The sequence below is a fragment of the Cyprinus carpio genome, chromosome B23, assembly GCF_018340385.1.
Source record: "Cyprinus carpio isolate SPL01 chromosome B23, ASM1834038v1, whole genome shotgun sequence".
Lineage (NCBI taxonomy): Eukaryota > Metazoa > Chordata > Actinopteri > Cypriniformes > Cyprinidae > Cyprinus > Cyprinus carpio.
The window spans coordinates 5,641,555-5,658,572 of NC_056619.1; the positions used below are offsets into that span (position 1 = coordinate 5,641,555).

Below are 17,018 nucleotides of genomic sequence, written 5' to 3' on the forward strand. Positions count from 1 at the left end.
TCAGTAGCAAATGTAGCTATTACTCATTGTGAATGTTAATGCATTAACTAAGGTTAACTAATGAGGTCTTAATGTAAAGTGATACCTATGGGTCTTTATTGTTCTTTTGCACTTTAATCTCTGTAAAACGTTTAACTTTATGTATTTTTCTGTATTGCTTTATTGCATTTAAATTTAACTTTTGTTATAAGAAAAAAGTTATTAAATCTGTTGTACTGTATTATGACCACTTTTTTTTAAACTAAATTTCAATACCATGGTTATACCGTATACCGTAAAAGTATTAGCAATTAATCGCAACATGAAAATTTGATACCGGCATATCACTAATAGGGACCAATTATCAGTATTAACTAGTTGCTCATTAGCATGCCTATTATTAATCTATTAATTCCTAAATTTAACAACTACTTCACTAACTATTAATAAGCAGCAAATTAGGAGTTTATTGAGGCAAAAGTCATAGTTAATGGCTTGTTAATTGTGAGAACTGAACCTTAAAATAAAGTGTGACCAATGTTTTCATAACTTAATGTCATTAGAACATATTTTTGTTAGCTGGGTTTACCCTTAATAAATACCAACGCTATCTCATGGCCAATTCGTTCGTATTTTGCGTGGTGGTTAATTCGTACGAATTTGTATGACCTCACTCGAACACTGTAAAAAAAAAATAAAAAATATGTAGTTTTTACAAAATAATTTTGGCAGCTGTGGTTGCCAGAATAATTTTGTAAAAAATACAGAAAAACTGTAAACACATTAACAGCCCAAAATTGTACATTTTACAGTATAAAATTGTAATTTACAAACAAAACAAATTGAATGTAAACCAGTAAATTCAACAATGCACACTGCTATAAAAATCTGTTTTGTACACCACCATAATAATGCAGGTGGTAAAAGAGAAAGCCACATGAAGAATCAAAGCTCATCACAAGTAGCTTCGCCACAAGCAGGAGTATATATTAATATATAGAAGGTGCACAGAGTCATTCATGCAAATACAAAACACCATCATGGTAACACGCATGATACTTAAATAATGGAATAAACTTTCATTAAACAACAGAAGATGTAACATAAATCCCAAATGTACATAACTGATAACAAAATCTATTAAAATACATGATTATTTAAACAAAATACTTTCAAATGTGGAGTGTCGCATACGGAATTCTGGGAATATCAGTTTACAGTTTTTGACTGTAAATTATACATTGATTATTTTTATTTACTTCTATAAACTGTTTATTTAACAGCATTTTACTGTAAAATTACATGAAATGTCTGGTTAGATTTTTTAAAGTTTTTCCCTGTATAAAGTACGGGAACTTACTGTTCAACTATTAACAGGTTTTTTTCATAGGGTTTTTACAAAATTTTACAGTTAAAATTACACTTATTTTTTACAGTGTATGATTTTATATGATTTGCCTAAACCCCAGTGACGGTTAGGTGTAGGTCATTTGTACAAATTCATACGAATTGTGCAACTCTTAAAATACGTACGATTTGGCAAAAATTGTATGAATTTGTACGTGTGTGGAATTACGAATTCATACGAATTAGCCACATTGTAAAATATGTACGAATTGCCGTGAGATAGGACTGTAAAAACTAGTTTTTTTTTTTTGGTTTTGTTTTGTTTTATTATAGAATGGGGTTTGATATGATATACTTTGATATAAATTAATATATGTGTGTGTAACAGTACAACACTGAAGTGATGGAAATGGAATTAAAGGAGATTCTAAGAATCGGCATCAAAGACAAGGACACACCTAACACGCCTGGTTCTAAAGCGAAGTTCTCCATCCTGAAGGGCAATGAGGACGGAAATTATAAGATTGAGACAGACCCTAAAACCAATGAAGGTGTGCTCTCTGTTGTCAAGGTAAATGCTTCATACACTTGTACACAAATATTTCATACACTTCTTAGAAAAGCTTAAAGGACTAGTTCACTGAAAAGTTAAAGATCTGTCATCATTTACTCACACTAATGTCGATCCAAACCTCTTTGAGTTTCTTTCTTCTGTCGAGCACAAAAGAAGATATTGGAGGAATGTTAAGATATGCTGCTTCCCATTGACTTCCATAGTGTTTTTTTGTTTTGTTTTTTTCAAACTATGGAAGACAATGGCTACTCTCAACTGTTTGTTGATGGTAGCAATTGCATCTTTATCGGGGGTAAATTCAATAAAAATAAATACAGACTTCACAGATTTACACACTTATTCATCACAGTTACTTCTTTAAGTATGCATGTTAGTTTAACATTTTGTTGGGGGCTCATAAACAGGATTGAATTAGACAATAGATGGACAGCTTTTAATATGCTTGTATGTTCGCAGGGGAAGAATTTTGAGAAAACTGAGATCACAGACCTGGAGATAGCAGTCGAGAACGAGGAGAAATTATTTCGGTGTGTTGATGGAAAGGTTGTAACAGGCCCCCTACCAAAGCCAAACACTGCCAAAGTGTCAGTGAAAGTCATTGATGTGAATGATCCCCCTGTGTTTAAAAAGCAAATTGAAAAAGTTTACCGGAATGAAAACGGACCTCCAGGAGATGTATTGTTCGTGCCCGAGGTCCAAGATGAGGACTCGGACGTTAACAAACTCAGGTGTGGTTGAGCTGCACAGCATCAAATTACCTAAAATAATTTTCATTTTCATTTGTATGCTTCTTTTATTTTATAAAATATCAAATCAAATTATATTTTTATATTACTCCAATCTTCAGTGTCACATGATCCTTCAGAAATCAGTCTAATACTGTATGCTGACTTGCTGCTGAAAGCAATTTCTGATTGTGATCAATGAGGAAAACATGATATAAGGATTCTTTGATTAAAGTAAAAAACATTTTGAAAGCACTTTATACATCTATGTCTTGATTAATTTTGAATCAGAGGAATGCATCCTTGCTGAATATAAGTATTAATTTAGTTTTAAAAAAGTCATTCTGACCACAAACTCTTCAACAATACTGTATAGGAAAAATGGATAATATGAAATTGTGTTATATAAAATGTAAATATACATACAGTCTTAGTTACACACACACACACACACACACACACACACACACATCAGAGATGTAGAGGAAACTGGACAGTGACCCGACAGAGAGTAAAAGTGTTTTACAGTCTGTATGTGTATGTAGGTATGAGTTAGTTCAAGACCCAGCCAAATGGGTGAGTATGGATCCGAAATCAGGAAAGATCACCACAGTCCAGAAGATGGACTACGAGTCTCCTTTTGTCAAAAATGGCACCTACACTGTTGTGGTGCATGCTATAGATGACGGTAAGCACTGAACTATCTGTTCTCAGTATGTTCAACACAATCCAAACTTTTGTGAAAGCATTCAAAGTCATTTTACTGTTCTTAAAAGCAGTCATTTAATCTCTGAACGCAGCTGTCACTGACTTTTTTTTCCCACGTGCTGTTCACAGGACAGCCTTCAGCTACAGGCACATGTACTGTAGTGGTCTACCTAGGCGACCAGAACGATAACGCTCCCTATCTCGTATCTAAAAATGCGGTCATATGCGGGAACAAAGTCGATCGTGTGGATGTGAAACCAACAGACCTTGACGGCCCTCCGTTTGCAGGTCCTTTCTCCTTCTCTCTGGGAGGAGAGGAAGTGCTGAAGAGTCTCTGGAAGCTGGATCCCACCACAGGTCAGGTCACATACATTTCACTTACTTCATTCACAGTAAATGGTTGAGGATGTTTCTGATTCCATCAGTTGGTTGCGCAATTTTTTTGTTTTTAATATGTCTCTATATATTTTTATTTCAGTTTTAGTTGTAGTTATTTTAGAACATCACATATCAAAATAGTACATTTAGTACAGCTGGCACTAAAACTAAGACGGTTACACTTTATTTCTCACTATTAACTAACCATTAACTATGACTTTTGCCTCAATAAACTACCAATTTGCTGCTTTTTAATAATTAGTAAGGTAGTTGTTAAGTTTAGGTATGGGGTAGGAGTACGAAATCTAAAATATGGTTGGAATAAGGCATTAATATGTGCTTTATAATTACCAATAAACAGCCATTATGCTGGTAATATGCATGCTAATAATCAAGTAGTCAATAGTGAGAATTGGTCCCTATACTAAAGTGTTACCAATGAGACATACCTGTAGTCTAAATTTTATTTCAAGAAACAGAAATGTTTTGTTTCGGTTTTAGTTAACCCTGTTTTGCTGGCTTTGTACCGCAGGAACAAACACCTCTCTGATAAGTTTGACGAGTCTGCCATATGGCAACTACTCCATTCCTTTGAAGATACAGGATCAGCAGGGGCTGCAAAGAGAAGACGTTCTTCAGGTGGTTGTGTGTGAGTGTACGGGAATCAACACGTGCCGTGGCCGTCTTCCTTTTTCCTCAAGACTGGGTCCAGCAGCCATCGGTGTCCTGTTTGCTGGACTTCTCCTATTGGCCTGTGAGTTTCAACAAGACGACAGACAGACAGACAAAAATATCAAATGCAGCCTGCAACAACAGTTCTGCTCCGCTGATATGATTGAATAAGCACGAGAGTACAGTTCATATAATGGCACATCCTCCTATGTTGTGTAATGTGTACTGTATGTTATATAATGGCACATTGTTGTTTTGCAGTGCTGCTCCTCTTTTGTTTCCTCTGTGACTGTCAAAGCAAGAATTTTCAACACATCCCTCTGAACCTGCAGGATGAGGGCAACCAAACCCTTGTCAAATACAATGAAGAGGGAGGAGGCTCAGTCTATAAGGTATGCGAAACTGTCAGTCTGGTTGAGAGTTGAGAGTTGTGAATTTAGTAGAAAGAGCTGTAGAAACTATCAACTGTGTGCCTGAGCTTTATTTCTTAATTAGAAGTTTAATTATATGACACAATAATTTTTACTGATTATTGACTGATATACGTCAGTCTAAATTAAATTAAATCTGATTGCATATTTTGAACATTTTGAAAAACATAACTTTAATATAAACAATTTTTGAATGAGATTGATTTTGTATCTATATTTAACAATTATTTTGTTTTACTACAAATGAATAGATTATTTGTGTGTAATCATAACTTGTTCCAGGACATTCCAAAATGTTTGCTCTGATATTTACATAAAAAGCATGACCCAGTTTACCTGAGAATATTTGGTGCAGTTTTAAGCAGCACATGTGGTATAAGAGCAGAACATGTGATCATCATTATGCCTGTGATTTATTTATTTTTTTCTTCTCAGCCCGAGTCAATGTATCTGAAGGAAAGCTTTAAAACTCCTTCTGCACCGGTACATACAAGTTTTTTCTCTCTTTTTTTCTGTTGCTTTTCTCATTGGCCTAAGGCCTACGTGGTCAAAAGCCATATCACCCCACAAGTCTGTTGTCGCATTTTGGCACAGTGAATAGGAATTGCATGATTTTAATTTATTTTGTCCTATAAGCGTTAAAGGATTGATATACTTCCAGAATTAAAATAGTCTGATAATTTACTCACCCCCATGCCATCCAATGTGTTAATGTCATTCTTTCTTCAGTTGCAAAGAATATAAAGGTTTTGAGGAAAACATTCCAGGATTTTTCTCCATATAGTGGACTTCAGAGGTGCTCAATAGGTTGAACATCAAAAATTCAGTTTCAGTGCAGCTTCAAAGGGCTCTACACGATCCAAGCCAAGGAATCAGAAGGGTCTTATCTTGTGAAACGATTTGACATTTTCTTAAAAGCAAATAAAAATGTATTTACTTTTTAACCACAAACGCTATTCTTGCACTAGCTAGACTTCACACATTACATAATCACATTAAAAGAGGTCACACATGGTTAGTTTTTCTTCATCTGTGTACTCCGGTTCAAAAAGATAGGGTAGGCCGAAAAACTCCCATCTCATTTTCTCCTGCAGCTTCAAAATGGTGTGACATCATTGTTTTATCTTTTCTTTTTTTTTTTTTGCAAGTTTGCTTTGTTAACACAGGGTCATGACGTCATGCGTGACCTTTCCGATGTGACTGTGTAATGCGTTAGGTCGAGCTAGTTCAAGACCAGCATTTGTGGTTAAAAAGTTTAGACATTTAAAAAAAAATGGCAGATTGTTTCACTAGATAAGACCCTTATTCCTCAGCTGGGTAAAAGCGGCACTGAAACTGCAATTTGCACCTTCAACTCGTTGAGCACCTCTGAAGTCCACTAAAAATCCTTGAATGCTTTCCTCAAAAACCTTCATTTCTTTTTGACTGAAGAAAGAAAGACAATTATCAGGAAATTTTTATTCTGGAAATGAACTAACTTTAATACTTTAATACAAGATTAGTAACTTCTGGGATTTTAAAAGTTAAGTAACAACAGGATCTAAAATAAAATAATATGACATGGCTCTAAGTTAATGACAAGTGACTAACTGTCTGCCTGTTGTTCCAGCCTGAGTATTCGGTTACTGATGGATACTGGAAGGGGGAAAACAATACGCTGAGAAGACCTGCAGGGGTGAGTGTCAAATATGAAATGAATGGGTGCATTGGTCTAAACAGGTTGTCCCTGTTCTCTTAATGAGTGTTTTTTGGGTGTAACATATAATAAACCAATCAGAGTCTCATCTCCCATCCCATTTAAAAGCCAGTTGTGCTATTTGTGCACTAGTTGTTTGCCGTTTTACAAGGCGGAATGTAATTTTTCATTTTTAAAAATGTTTGTGTGCTGCTGCGCGTCCCTGTGTGTGTAATACGCAAAGTGTATGTGCGTTGTGCACCCGCGTATAGATGCATATTACTAACGTGCTCTTTAAATAACAAAGAAAAAATATTGCGCCAAACTTTAGATCAGGTTTGAGTTGGTCTATGGCACAGTCTATTTTCAGTTCCTCAAAATAGCAATGCGTCTACAATGTGCCTGAGCACACCTCTTTTTCAGACCAGCATACCCATGAGCGCACAAATGGGCGCAAATGCATTTGCTATTTAAACAACATGGCGCAGGATGGGAAAATGAGAACTGCAAATTAGCAAAAACACTTGCGCCGTATTGCGCCAGGTGTATAATAGGGCCCTTGTTAATTTTTTTTTTTCAATTAGCACAGGGTAGTTGCCAACTCTCGCAAGACAAATAAGCAATCGCAGCTTCAAAAACAATCCCAATATTATTATATTATTTAAAATCATCAATATTTTTCATTATCAATTGTTTATTTTCAGTAAATGAGCCTGCAACATAGTAAACTGAAACCATAGAGTTTAAAGAGAAAAAAAAAATTACTTATTTAACAAAAATCATCCAATTGCAACAAAGCAGGAGTGCACACACTATCCTCCGATCACCTGCGAGCAGAATAGTTTTGGAGATGGAGAAGTAGAATAAAACAAGAGCACTAAGGGGGAGCTTTAATAGCCATATATTTATAACAAAATCAACTCGAACCGCATCTACTATATAACTGCTCAATTGTTAGTTATTTATTGATTTAATGATTTATGCATTATAAAAATATTTTACAAATTAAATGTCCCTTTCCTCCCCTGCACCATTCGCCTTCTCCATCTCTGTACACCTCTGTTGGTGGCCTTGTTAGTCTATTTACATCTACTAGCCATCCTTGCCTGGATTAGAACACCATGTCGGCATGTTAAACATGGATTTTACTCCAGTGAGGGGTGTGATGTGTGATGACGAATGCGCTACATCACATTCATTACTGCACTGATTGATTATTAGCTGCAAGCAGACAGTTTCAACAATATATTGAAAAAAGAACAGTGACCATAAATGTAAAGAAACAACGTTGCTTGTCAGGTTTTCCTAACAAGCAACCACATTTTTTTTAAATAAGCACAAAAAACCGTAACCAGTGTTTTTTTATGTGACTTAACAAAAAAAGAAGCCCAAGGTCACATAAAATATGCAGACTTGCCAACAGTGGTGGAAATGTAATGGTTGAATTACTTGTAGATCTGCGATGTTGTGACATTGTACTCGTGGATTGGGAAAGAAAGATGATGAGATAAAGCAACAAAAAGATCTCAAATTAAAGGAGTGTTGAGACTTGCTGGCTTTTCCTAGTTATTGCCCTGAAAGTGTGACTGATAAAGACTCAAAAGCGTGAGGGATTAGGATACATTTAGTATTTTCTGTGGAATTGTGTAGTTACAGTTTCTGTGCTGATACAATGTGAATCATACAAAAAGTATGATTTTAGGGAAAAAAGTAAGCGTGAAGGTCCACCCCTAAACATAACCATCAGCAGGGTGTAAGCAGATCATACAAAAACGTACAAATGAGATTATACAAATTCATACAAATTAGCCACCAATTTGGCAAAATGTAAAATAAGCAGGGATTGCCATGAGATTGCGTTGTGTTCGGGTCACATTTTTTTCTGTTCAAAACACTACAACTCTTAATTTAAATATTAGTAAAACTAAACATCATAAATCATGGTCATAAGTCACATTGTTCTTTGGTGATGTGATGTTGTCTGATTTTTTCTTTCTCTGACAGTACAACTTCCAGGAAATGGGCAGTGGTGGAGGAGTGATGAGCATGGTGAGTGACAGCATCCGTCAGACGGAGACACGTGAGGCACGGCAGACTGGGAGGGGAAGAGTTGTAAAAAAAAAATATGACATTTTGTTTTTTTGCCCAAGTTGTTCCTTGACATGAGTTCCTGCTTCAGAGCAGTCTGAACTGTGCTAACATACACAGTAGAGCAGGCTTCACGTCTGAGACTGCATAATCTGGAATTCGACAGAAAGTTTTGGCTTAAACTAATAGACTAGACTGTACTATTTCTGTTGCTAATCAAATGTAAATGCATGGTAGATTTACATGCTTACATTATATCTTTCAATATACACCTATCTAAACTAGTGCAGCCTGACATCAGAACCCCGAAGACTAATTCACAGCCTGGTCCCTTTGAGATTTTCCTTTGGAATTCTCTAATGGGGTTTTTCAATTTTTGACGTTTTGTTCTACAACATACTGCACACACTCACAACCCAAAGGCCTTATTTAGTTACTTATTGAAAAATATTAGTGCTGTCAAACGATTAATTGCGATTAATCGAATCCAAAATAAATGTTTTTGTTTACATATGTGTACACTGTGTATATTTATTATGTATATATAAATAGAAACACATGCATGTATATATTTTTAAAAAATATATGTTTATATATTAAATATATTTATATATAATATTTAAGAATATAAATATATAAATGTATATACATGTAAATATTTTCATAATATATACTGCATATGTGTGTATTTATATATACATAATAAATAAACACAGCATACATAAATATATTATGTAAACAAAAACTTTTATTTTGGATGCAATTAAAAAAATCTTACTGACCCAAACATTTTGAACAGTAGTGTATATACAGTAAGTGAGTAAGTGTTATTATTGTGATGGATATTTAAGAAAATAACAAATTCTCTCTCCATTATTTCTGCAGTTCTCTCTCTCTCTCTCTCTCTCTCTCTGTATCTTTTTGTTTTTGTTTTTATTTCTCTCTCTAAAGCCACATCACAACTGGTCAACGGTCCGAAGGGAAAGGGAAAGTGTTAGGGTAAGCTCTTCAAATGATTCATACAAATTAAAAAAAATAATAATAATAAAATAAAAATAAAAAGGATGGATGGATTTTAAGAAATGATTTTCAAACACTAATCAACTACAAAAGTACTGAAACTATGAGCATTTTAACTGTAGAAATAGATAAAAATGTTAAATGCAGAAATAACAAGTAAAATTAAATATATTATCTAAATTGAATATATCTCTTGTTTTTAAGAATGAAAGTCGCCAGATGTCGCGCTCATACAGCTTAGCACGAACAGAAAGAAACCTGGCAGAACAAATTGACAGGGTGAGTCCAATACACAAAACACCTGACGAGCATGATTTGAAAGAAACCTGGAGTACATATGAGAGAGAGAGAGAGAGGGAGAGAGAGAGATCTTTTATAATGCTAATTTTCACATTTAATTTATACTGATATAAATATATACAAACATAAACATACTCAACAAAAATGCAGTTATTTTAATGTCAATTTATGAATTAAAAATTAAGAAAAAAGTAAATGTACATATGTATAATAAATAATGTATTTTAGTGTATTTAAAATATATTTACAGTACATACAGTATATAAACTTTATTTTGACAGAGTGCACTTTTTAAATGTGTACTTAAGTGTGTTAAGTAACATGGTCATGCAAGTGCCTCTCTCACTTAAGCAGCCTTTTATTTGATTAACATTACATTATCTGCAAGTACAGTTTTTATAAATATACTTCTTTATGCTATTAACTTATAACTTCTAATTAATTATAACATATAATTTTATACCATAAAACTGATTAATTTAAGGTAAATGTAATTGTGTATAAACAAACTTTGTTTAATGTGGGGGGAAAAAATCTTGAACTGCTTGGTTTTTCTTTTGACACTATTGGTGGAAAGGTGAACTTGCTTCAACTTGTTCTTAGTTGAAAATTCAATACACTGTCGCCACCTATCCCTCATAGCGCACCACAATATTAATGTACAGAGACCTGCAGACCATGCAGACACCACAAGGTGGCAGCATCAGATAAAAAACTTTCACACTGCATCAGCATAAGCATTTTGGGTAACACTTTAGAATAAGGTTCCATTAGTTAATGTTAGTTAATGTATTAATTAACATGAACAAACAATGAACGTTACATTTATTACTGTATTTATTAATCTTTGTTAATGTTAGTTAATGAAAATACAGTTATTCATTATTAGTTCATGCTAATTCACAGTGCATTAACTAATGTTAACAAGCTTAACTTTGAATAATGCATTAGTAAATGTTGAAATTAACATTAACTAAGATTAATAAATGCTGTAGAAGGATTGTTCTTGCTTAGTTCATGTTAACTAAAGTAGTTAAATAACATTAACTAATGGAACCTTATTCTAAAGTGTTACCGCATTTTGATATTTCTCTTTCCGTTGTGTTATTCCATAGAAAATCAGCAGCTTTCCGGAAGACCAGAGGGACTATCCAGCGTATTCCACATATCAGTATGAATATGAGGGGAGGGGCAGTGACTGTCAATCACTGGATCAGCTGACTGTTAGCAACCTTGGGGATAACCTGGACTTCCTGCAGAACCTGGGGCCAAAGTTCAGCACTCTGGGTGGGATCTGTCAACAGTCAATGGAGCGCAGGAACGTCCGGCTGTGAAAGTGGGTGATGATTTGAGGCCTTATATCGCTCCACATTTTTACAATACTTGTTCCAGGGTTGTTGCTGGTGTTGTTTTTTTGTTCTTTTTTTTTGTGCTGTGATTTTTTTATTTTTTTTTTTGAGGCAGTGCTCTAGGCCATTCTTGAATTTGAGCGCCATGACACCTGTACAGGCACAGGATGATTATGGATATAAGCTATGAACATCACATCTTCAGTGCTAAGACTGCCTGGCCTCAAGGAATACACTGTGCATTTGTGCTCATGATGGATGTGTAAAGAAGCATGTTGGGTGCTTGAAATAAAAACTTGTGTCTGCATCCCACCAGCTTGTCTGAAATGAGGCGGTTGGTGGCTTGGACTGTTAGTTTTGGCTGTGACCAGTTTGATGGCCTGATAGGCTGCCATACTGTTCAAATCTTAAGATCCTTTTTTTTATTCTGCAAACACAAAGCCACACATCACTACAACAATTATTTATGCTGGTAGTGTTTGTCTGGACTTATCCTGTACTTGCTGCCTTTAGCTATCATACTGTTTTGTACACTTTAACTTTGCACTGCAGTATCACTTGTATATTTAAAGGGTCAGTCCAACCAAAAATGACAATTCTATCATTTATTCATCTTCATGTCAATCCAACCCTATACAGAAACTTATGTCCACCATGGAATAAAATTTATACTGCAATTGTTTCCTCACCATTGAAATTTTTTATCTCACAATTCTGACTTTTATTTCTCAAAATTCTGATTTTACATCTTGGAATTCTGTTATTCCTCTTAGAAATTATTATTTTTTTTTTTATTATTATTATTATTATTATTATATTACACCTGACTACATGCTCATGCTGAATTTTGAAAAAAACTCACATTTCTGAGAAAAAAAAAAAGGAATTGCAAGATTAAAAAAGAAGCATTGACCATTATAAATATCTATACTGTGGTTAAAATAGGCTAAGTTTCCATTCAAACTACTTTCTTCTGTACAGGAAATAACAAAAAATTAAATATAATGCTTTGGCGGATGTTGAAAAAATAAAAGCTTTGATTTCCAACAAACCCACTGACTGAAACAAAACAAAAAATATTTATTTTATATTTCATAGAAGAAAGAAAATCATAAAAATTTTGAACAATGTGTGGGTGAGTAAATAATGACTGAATATTCATTTTTGAGTGACTGGGCATGAACAAAAAAAAAAAAAAAAAAAAAAAAAAAAACACCGTGATCAAGGATGCCAAAGAACAAGCAGAAACTATTTCTCAGAGCTATAGGGATAGAAAATGAAAGTAAAGATAAGTCATCATTCAACTGTATCTGAGAGTCTGGCAGGTGGCAGTAATGCGTCACTGATCATCATTACATTCCTGGAAATAACCCAAGTGAAGACAGGCCCTTTAAGTAAATATCCCTATTTACTTAAAGGGATAGTTCACCCAAAAATGAAAATTTGATGTTTATCTGCTTACCCCCAGGGCATCCAAGATGTAGGTGACTTTGTTTCTTCAGTAGAATACAAACAGAGATATTTACTGTAACTCAAACTGTTGCAGTCTGTTAGTCATATAATGCAAGTGGATGGGAATCACGGCTAAGACATACAATAAAGCAAAATAAAAAACATACACAAACAAAACCAAATTAAACCCTGTGGCTCGTGACAATACATTGATGTGTAAAGACACAAAATGATTGGTCTGTGCAAGAAACTGAACAGAATTTATATCGTTTTTTACTTCTGATGCACTTCATTGCCTGAACTGTACTGCGTGTCCTCGACACAGCCTGCGCATGAGGCATCTTCTTCTTGCTTGCTTGCTTTACGGTGGATCACAGACTTATAAGTGCATTACCGCCACCTATCTCTCAAATGGACCATTGACACTCTATATACAATCTCAATTGGGAGTGGCAATGGTCCATTTGAGAGATACTGTAGATACATTTCAGACAGTTCAGGCATTTTAGTGCATCAGAGGTAAAAAAAAAATAAATAAATAAAAAAAACTATAAATACTGTTCAGTTTCTTGCACAGACCAATCGTTTTGTGTCTTTACACATGAGCCGCAGGGTTTAATTTTTTTTTTTTTTTTTTTTTTTTTTTTTTTTTTTTTTATGTTTTAGCCGAGTTTTCCATCCACTTGCAATATATGACTAACAGACTGCAACTGTTTGAGTTAAAAATCTCAGTTTGTGTTCTACTGAAGAAACAAAGTTACCTACAACTTGGATGTCCTGGGGGTAAGCAGATAAACATCAAATTTTCATTTTTAGGTGAACTATCGCTTTAAAGGGCCTTTCTTCACCTGGGGTTTTTTCCACTGTTGGAAAGTTTTATGAAGAGTGGCTTTAATTAATTTTTATTGTTATTGTTAAATTTACCTTACAATAAAGTGTTAATCTGTTTCTTCCATATTGCTCATTGTATTGTAAATAGTTTTTGTTTGTTTCACCCAATGGTTTTAAGGACTGTTTATATATTTTAAATTCAGTCAGCTTGATGGTTTGGGTGTAGGGTGCTCAGGGCCTGAGGCGTTGTCTGCAATTGTTCACTTTCTCTTTAAAGAAAAATCTCTCTAAAAATATATGTGTAACATTATCTGATTTTTGATAACACTTTACAAAAACATTCAATAAGGAAACATTAGTTAATGCATTATCACAACAATTTTTACAGTATTTATTTATCTAGTGTAATGTGAAATCACAAAAACGTTATTATAACTGTTTAGTATGAATTCATGTATCTTAAATGCTTATATAGTATCAGTACATGTAGACTAGATTAATAAATGCTGTAAATGCATTGTTAGTGTAGTTCATGTTAGCTAACTGTATTGAACTCTGTTATAAAGTGTTAATGAACAACATGTCATAAAGCACAGGAATCTGAATTCAAATTGATGCTGAATAAATGACACTGATTTCTGAGAACTGAATGTTGTTGCTGTATTTAGTTATTTTTCATGTCTTGTGTTGGTCATTCAAAAATCTAAATCTTTTACGTACAGGGTATAGTTTGTCAGCGTTGACTTGTGAGTTAAATGTTAGGTTAGAATTGGATTGTTAATTATAATGATTAAATAAAGAAAGCATGTTGAGGCACACCTCCCAGCACTTCAGGTCAGATATAGTGAATTATGAATGTTCTATCGACTCCCGGCATGCATGACACAGACAACCCCCATATCACCAATGGACTTTTTTGCGAACCCCTTTGGCATAAAATATGTAGAGGACATACCTCCTGAGATCCTTATTTAATATTTAAATTGGTTCCCTTTCAGTCGGTCACTCTTGACGTCACGTCGGTAATGACCAGAGAGACCAATTCACTTCGAGTGTAAACTAAACAAGCCAATGCACATTGGTATGCGATGATTGCATCCAGCTGCCGCTGATCCCAGCATGAGTATAACTAGGCAGCAGGTGCAATGCATACTCAGCTTTTTGCTTTAGAGCTGAGCGGTCATATGGTTCTGCTCCTGACTTTCCTGCTTGAGGAAAACTCAATGAGTTCGGCACACTCTTTGGAGCTTCTAGTGTTGGCGGTACAGCGCTTCAGCAGCGGTGATTTCCCATGTCAAGTGGGTTGCACACATCAGGCTGCACTACCCACTGTTTGTGTTGCAAGCAGCTATCTCCCCTGTGCAATTCAGCACATTAAAAGAGCAATTTTTAAAAGAGCATTAAAGAGATGTCTTTTTAAAGATGCCCTTCCACCCGTGTGTTTCTGGATGCTGTCATTACCTGATGCTGGGTGATGGTCACGTTCACTGCCTCACGTGTCTGGGCGTTAAGCACGCTGAGGCAGCGTTTGTGGACGAATGCTCTCATTGCAGGAGAATGTGCATTGGCTCATTTAGTTTACATTCAAAGTGGACTGGTCTCTCTAAGTGAGATCCCAATTCATCAGTCATTATATAACGAGGGTTACCTACATAATCAAGATGTTATTTAATGTCAGTTTATGGTCACATGGCATGTAGGTAAATAATTTTTTCTTGTTTTATTTAGCATGTAATTAAATAATAAGTAAGTTAATTTTTATTTTACATTTAATGATTGACCCTAATGAGTTGGCTTCTGGCCAACATATCCATAATAAATCCATAATAATGCTTCCTCAAGTGAAAAAGTCCATCTTCTGTTGTCCTCTCACATAAAAATCCACCTACATATTTGTTAGAGCTGTTTTGGACTGTTTTGGCTCGCAAATGGTCCTTGGTCTGTATATATTTGTCACCTGATTGAGACTAGATGACTTTGAGAAAACAATATTACGTATAGAGGACTTATAAGCAAACGGTTTGAAGTTAAAAATGGGTTAATGATTAATTTGATCCTTACAAACTCAAAGCTTTTTACTTCACAAGACGTTAACTGATGGACTGGAGTGGTGTGGATTATTGTGATGTTTTTATCAGATGTTTGGACACTCATTCTGATGGCACCCTTTCACTAAAGATGATCCACTGATGAGCAAGTGAATGCTACAACTCTCCTAATCTGTTAATTTTAAGAAGAAACAAACTCGTCTACTTCATGGATGACCTGAGGGTGAGTAAATATTCAGCAACTGTTCATTTTTGTGTGAACTATTCCTTTAATGAAACAAATTCTGAGAAGTTGTTACAAGTAGCCTGAGTAAACTCTGTATTTAGTTAATGTGATACATACAAAATTATGGGACCATTCAAAACAAGTCAAGATATATCACAAAACAGGCTCTTTCCCCGCAGCACTGACAGGAGTTGCTAAATGTTACCAGAGACGTGTGAACTTGTAAACTCACCCCGATTTTCCTCCTATAACATTTACATGGACTGCTATTCTGAACAGACTCCTATTTTACTAAACATATTGAGGCAGATGAATAAGATTAGAATATCAGTTCTAATATAATAATTATAAGAGAAAACTACAAGATTAAGTAGAGGTGTGCAGTGGCTTTTGTTTTGAATGTGTGTGGGTGTCAGTTTAGCAATGAACATTCTGTCATCATTTATTCACTCATGTCTTTCTTTGTTTTTTGGAACATATGAATAGAGCCGTTTCTTCTTCGTGTTGCACAAAAGAAAGTCACATATACATGCATCTAAAATACTCTCCAGCCTTTGTTGAAGAGGTCATAGAAATGTTATCAATGATTTCCTCAGAGTTTGACTGTTTTGCTATAGCAGGGGATTGTAATATTCACATAGATAATGCAGAAAACAAAACTACAAAAGAAATGATAAAGGTTCTAAACACTTTTGACCTGATTCAGCATGTGCATGGACCCACACACAAAGGTGGACACACTCTAGATTTAATCATAAGTAGGGCTCTAAACATTTCATCCATTGTTATTAAGGACATAGCACTATCTGATCACTTCTGTATTTTCTTTGATATATTGATCTCTGCTACCACTGAATCTAGATCTGTCTCTGTCAGAATGAGATGCATTTACGAGAACACTAGTGTGCTGTTTATGGAGGCTATATCTTTAACACGAAGCATTTCTGCAGATTTCTGATATTCTCCTTGATTCCTTTAACTCAAAAGTTAAGAATGTTATTGATGATATTGCTCCAATAATAGTCAGTAAGAAAACAAACAGACAGAAATCAGTTTGGAGAAGATCAACAGCAGTTCAGAGTATGAAAAGACAATGCAGAAAAGCCAAGCAGATTTGGCGGAAGACGAAACTTGAAATTCACTATAGCATCTGTAAAAACAGCCTTCATGCTTTTAATGTGAAACTAGCCACAGCTAGACAGAATTTCTTCTCAA

At 34.8% G+C, this 17,018-nt stretch overlaps 1 protein-coding gene across 2 annotated transcripts in view; it reads left to right on the forward strand.

Moving 5' to 3' along the window:
• The window catches only part of cdh26.1 (cadherin 26, tandem duplicate 1), a 53,576-nt gene extending 41,862 nt beyond the window's left edge, over positions 1-11,714 (forward strand). The window contains exons 8-19 of one of the 2 annotated variants that reach the window (XM_042750249.1): positions 1,715-1,897; positions 2,357-2,628; positions 3,171-3,313; positions 3,463-3,690; positions 4,244-4,465; positions 4,645-4,775; positions 5,250-5,297; positions 6,424-6,489; positions 8,494-8,538; positions 9,529-9,576; positions 9,802-9,876; positions 11,013-11,714. In XM_042750249.1, the coding sequence (XP_042606183.1) occupies positions 1,715-1,897; positions 2,357-2,628; positions 3,171-3,313; positions 3,463-3,690; positions 4,244-4,465; positions 4,645-4,775; positions 5,250-5,297; positions 6,424-6,489; positions 8,494-8,538; positions 9,529-9,576; positions 9,802-9,876; positions 11,013-11,231 (1,680 nt within the window). In that variant the 3' untranslated portion in view covers positions 11,232-11,714. The remainder of the gene's footprint in view (positions 1-1,714; positions 1,898-2,356; positions 2,629-3,170; positions 3,314-3,462; positions 3,691-4,243; positions 4,466-4,644; positions 4,776-5,249; positions 5,298-6,423; positions 6,490-8,493; positions 8,539-9,528; positions 9,577-9,801; positions 9,877-11,012) is intronic. The other variant, XM_042750250.1, reaches the window with a different exon arrangement.
• The last annotated feature ends 5,304 nt before the right edge of the window (positions 11,715-17,018 follow it).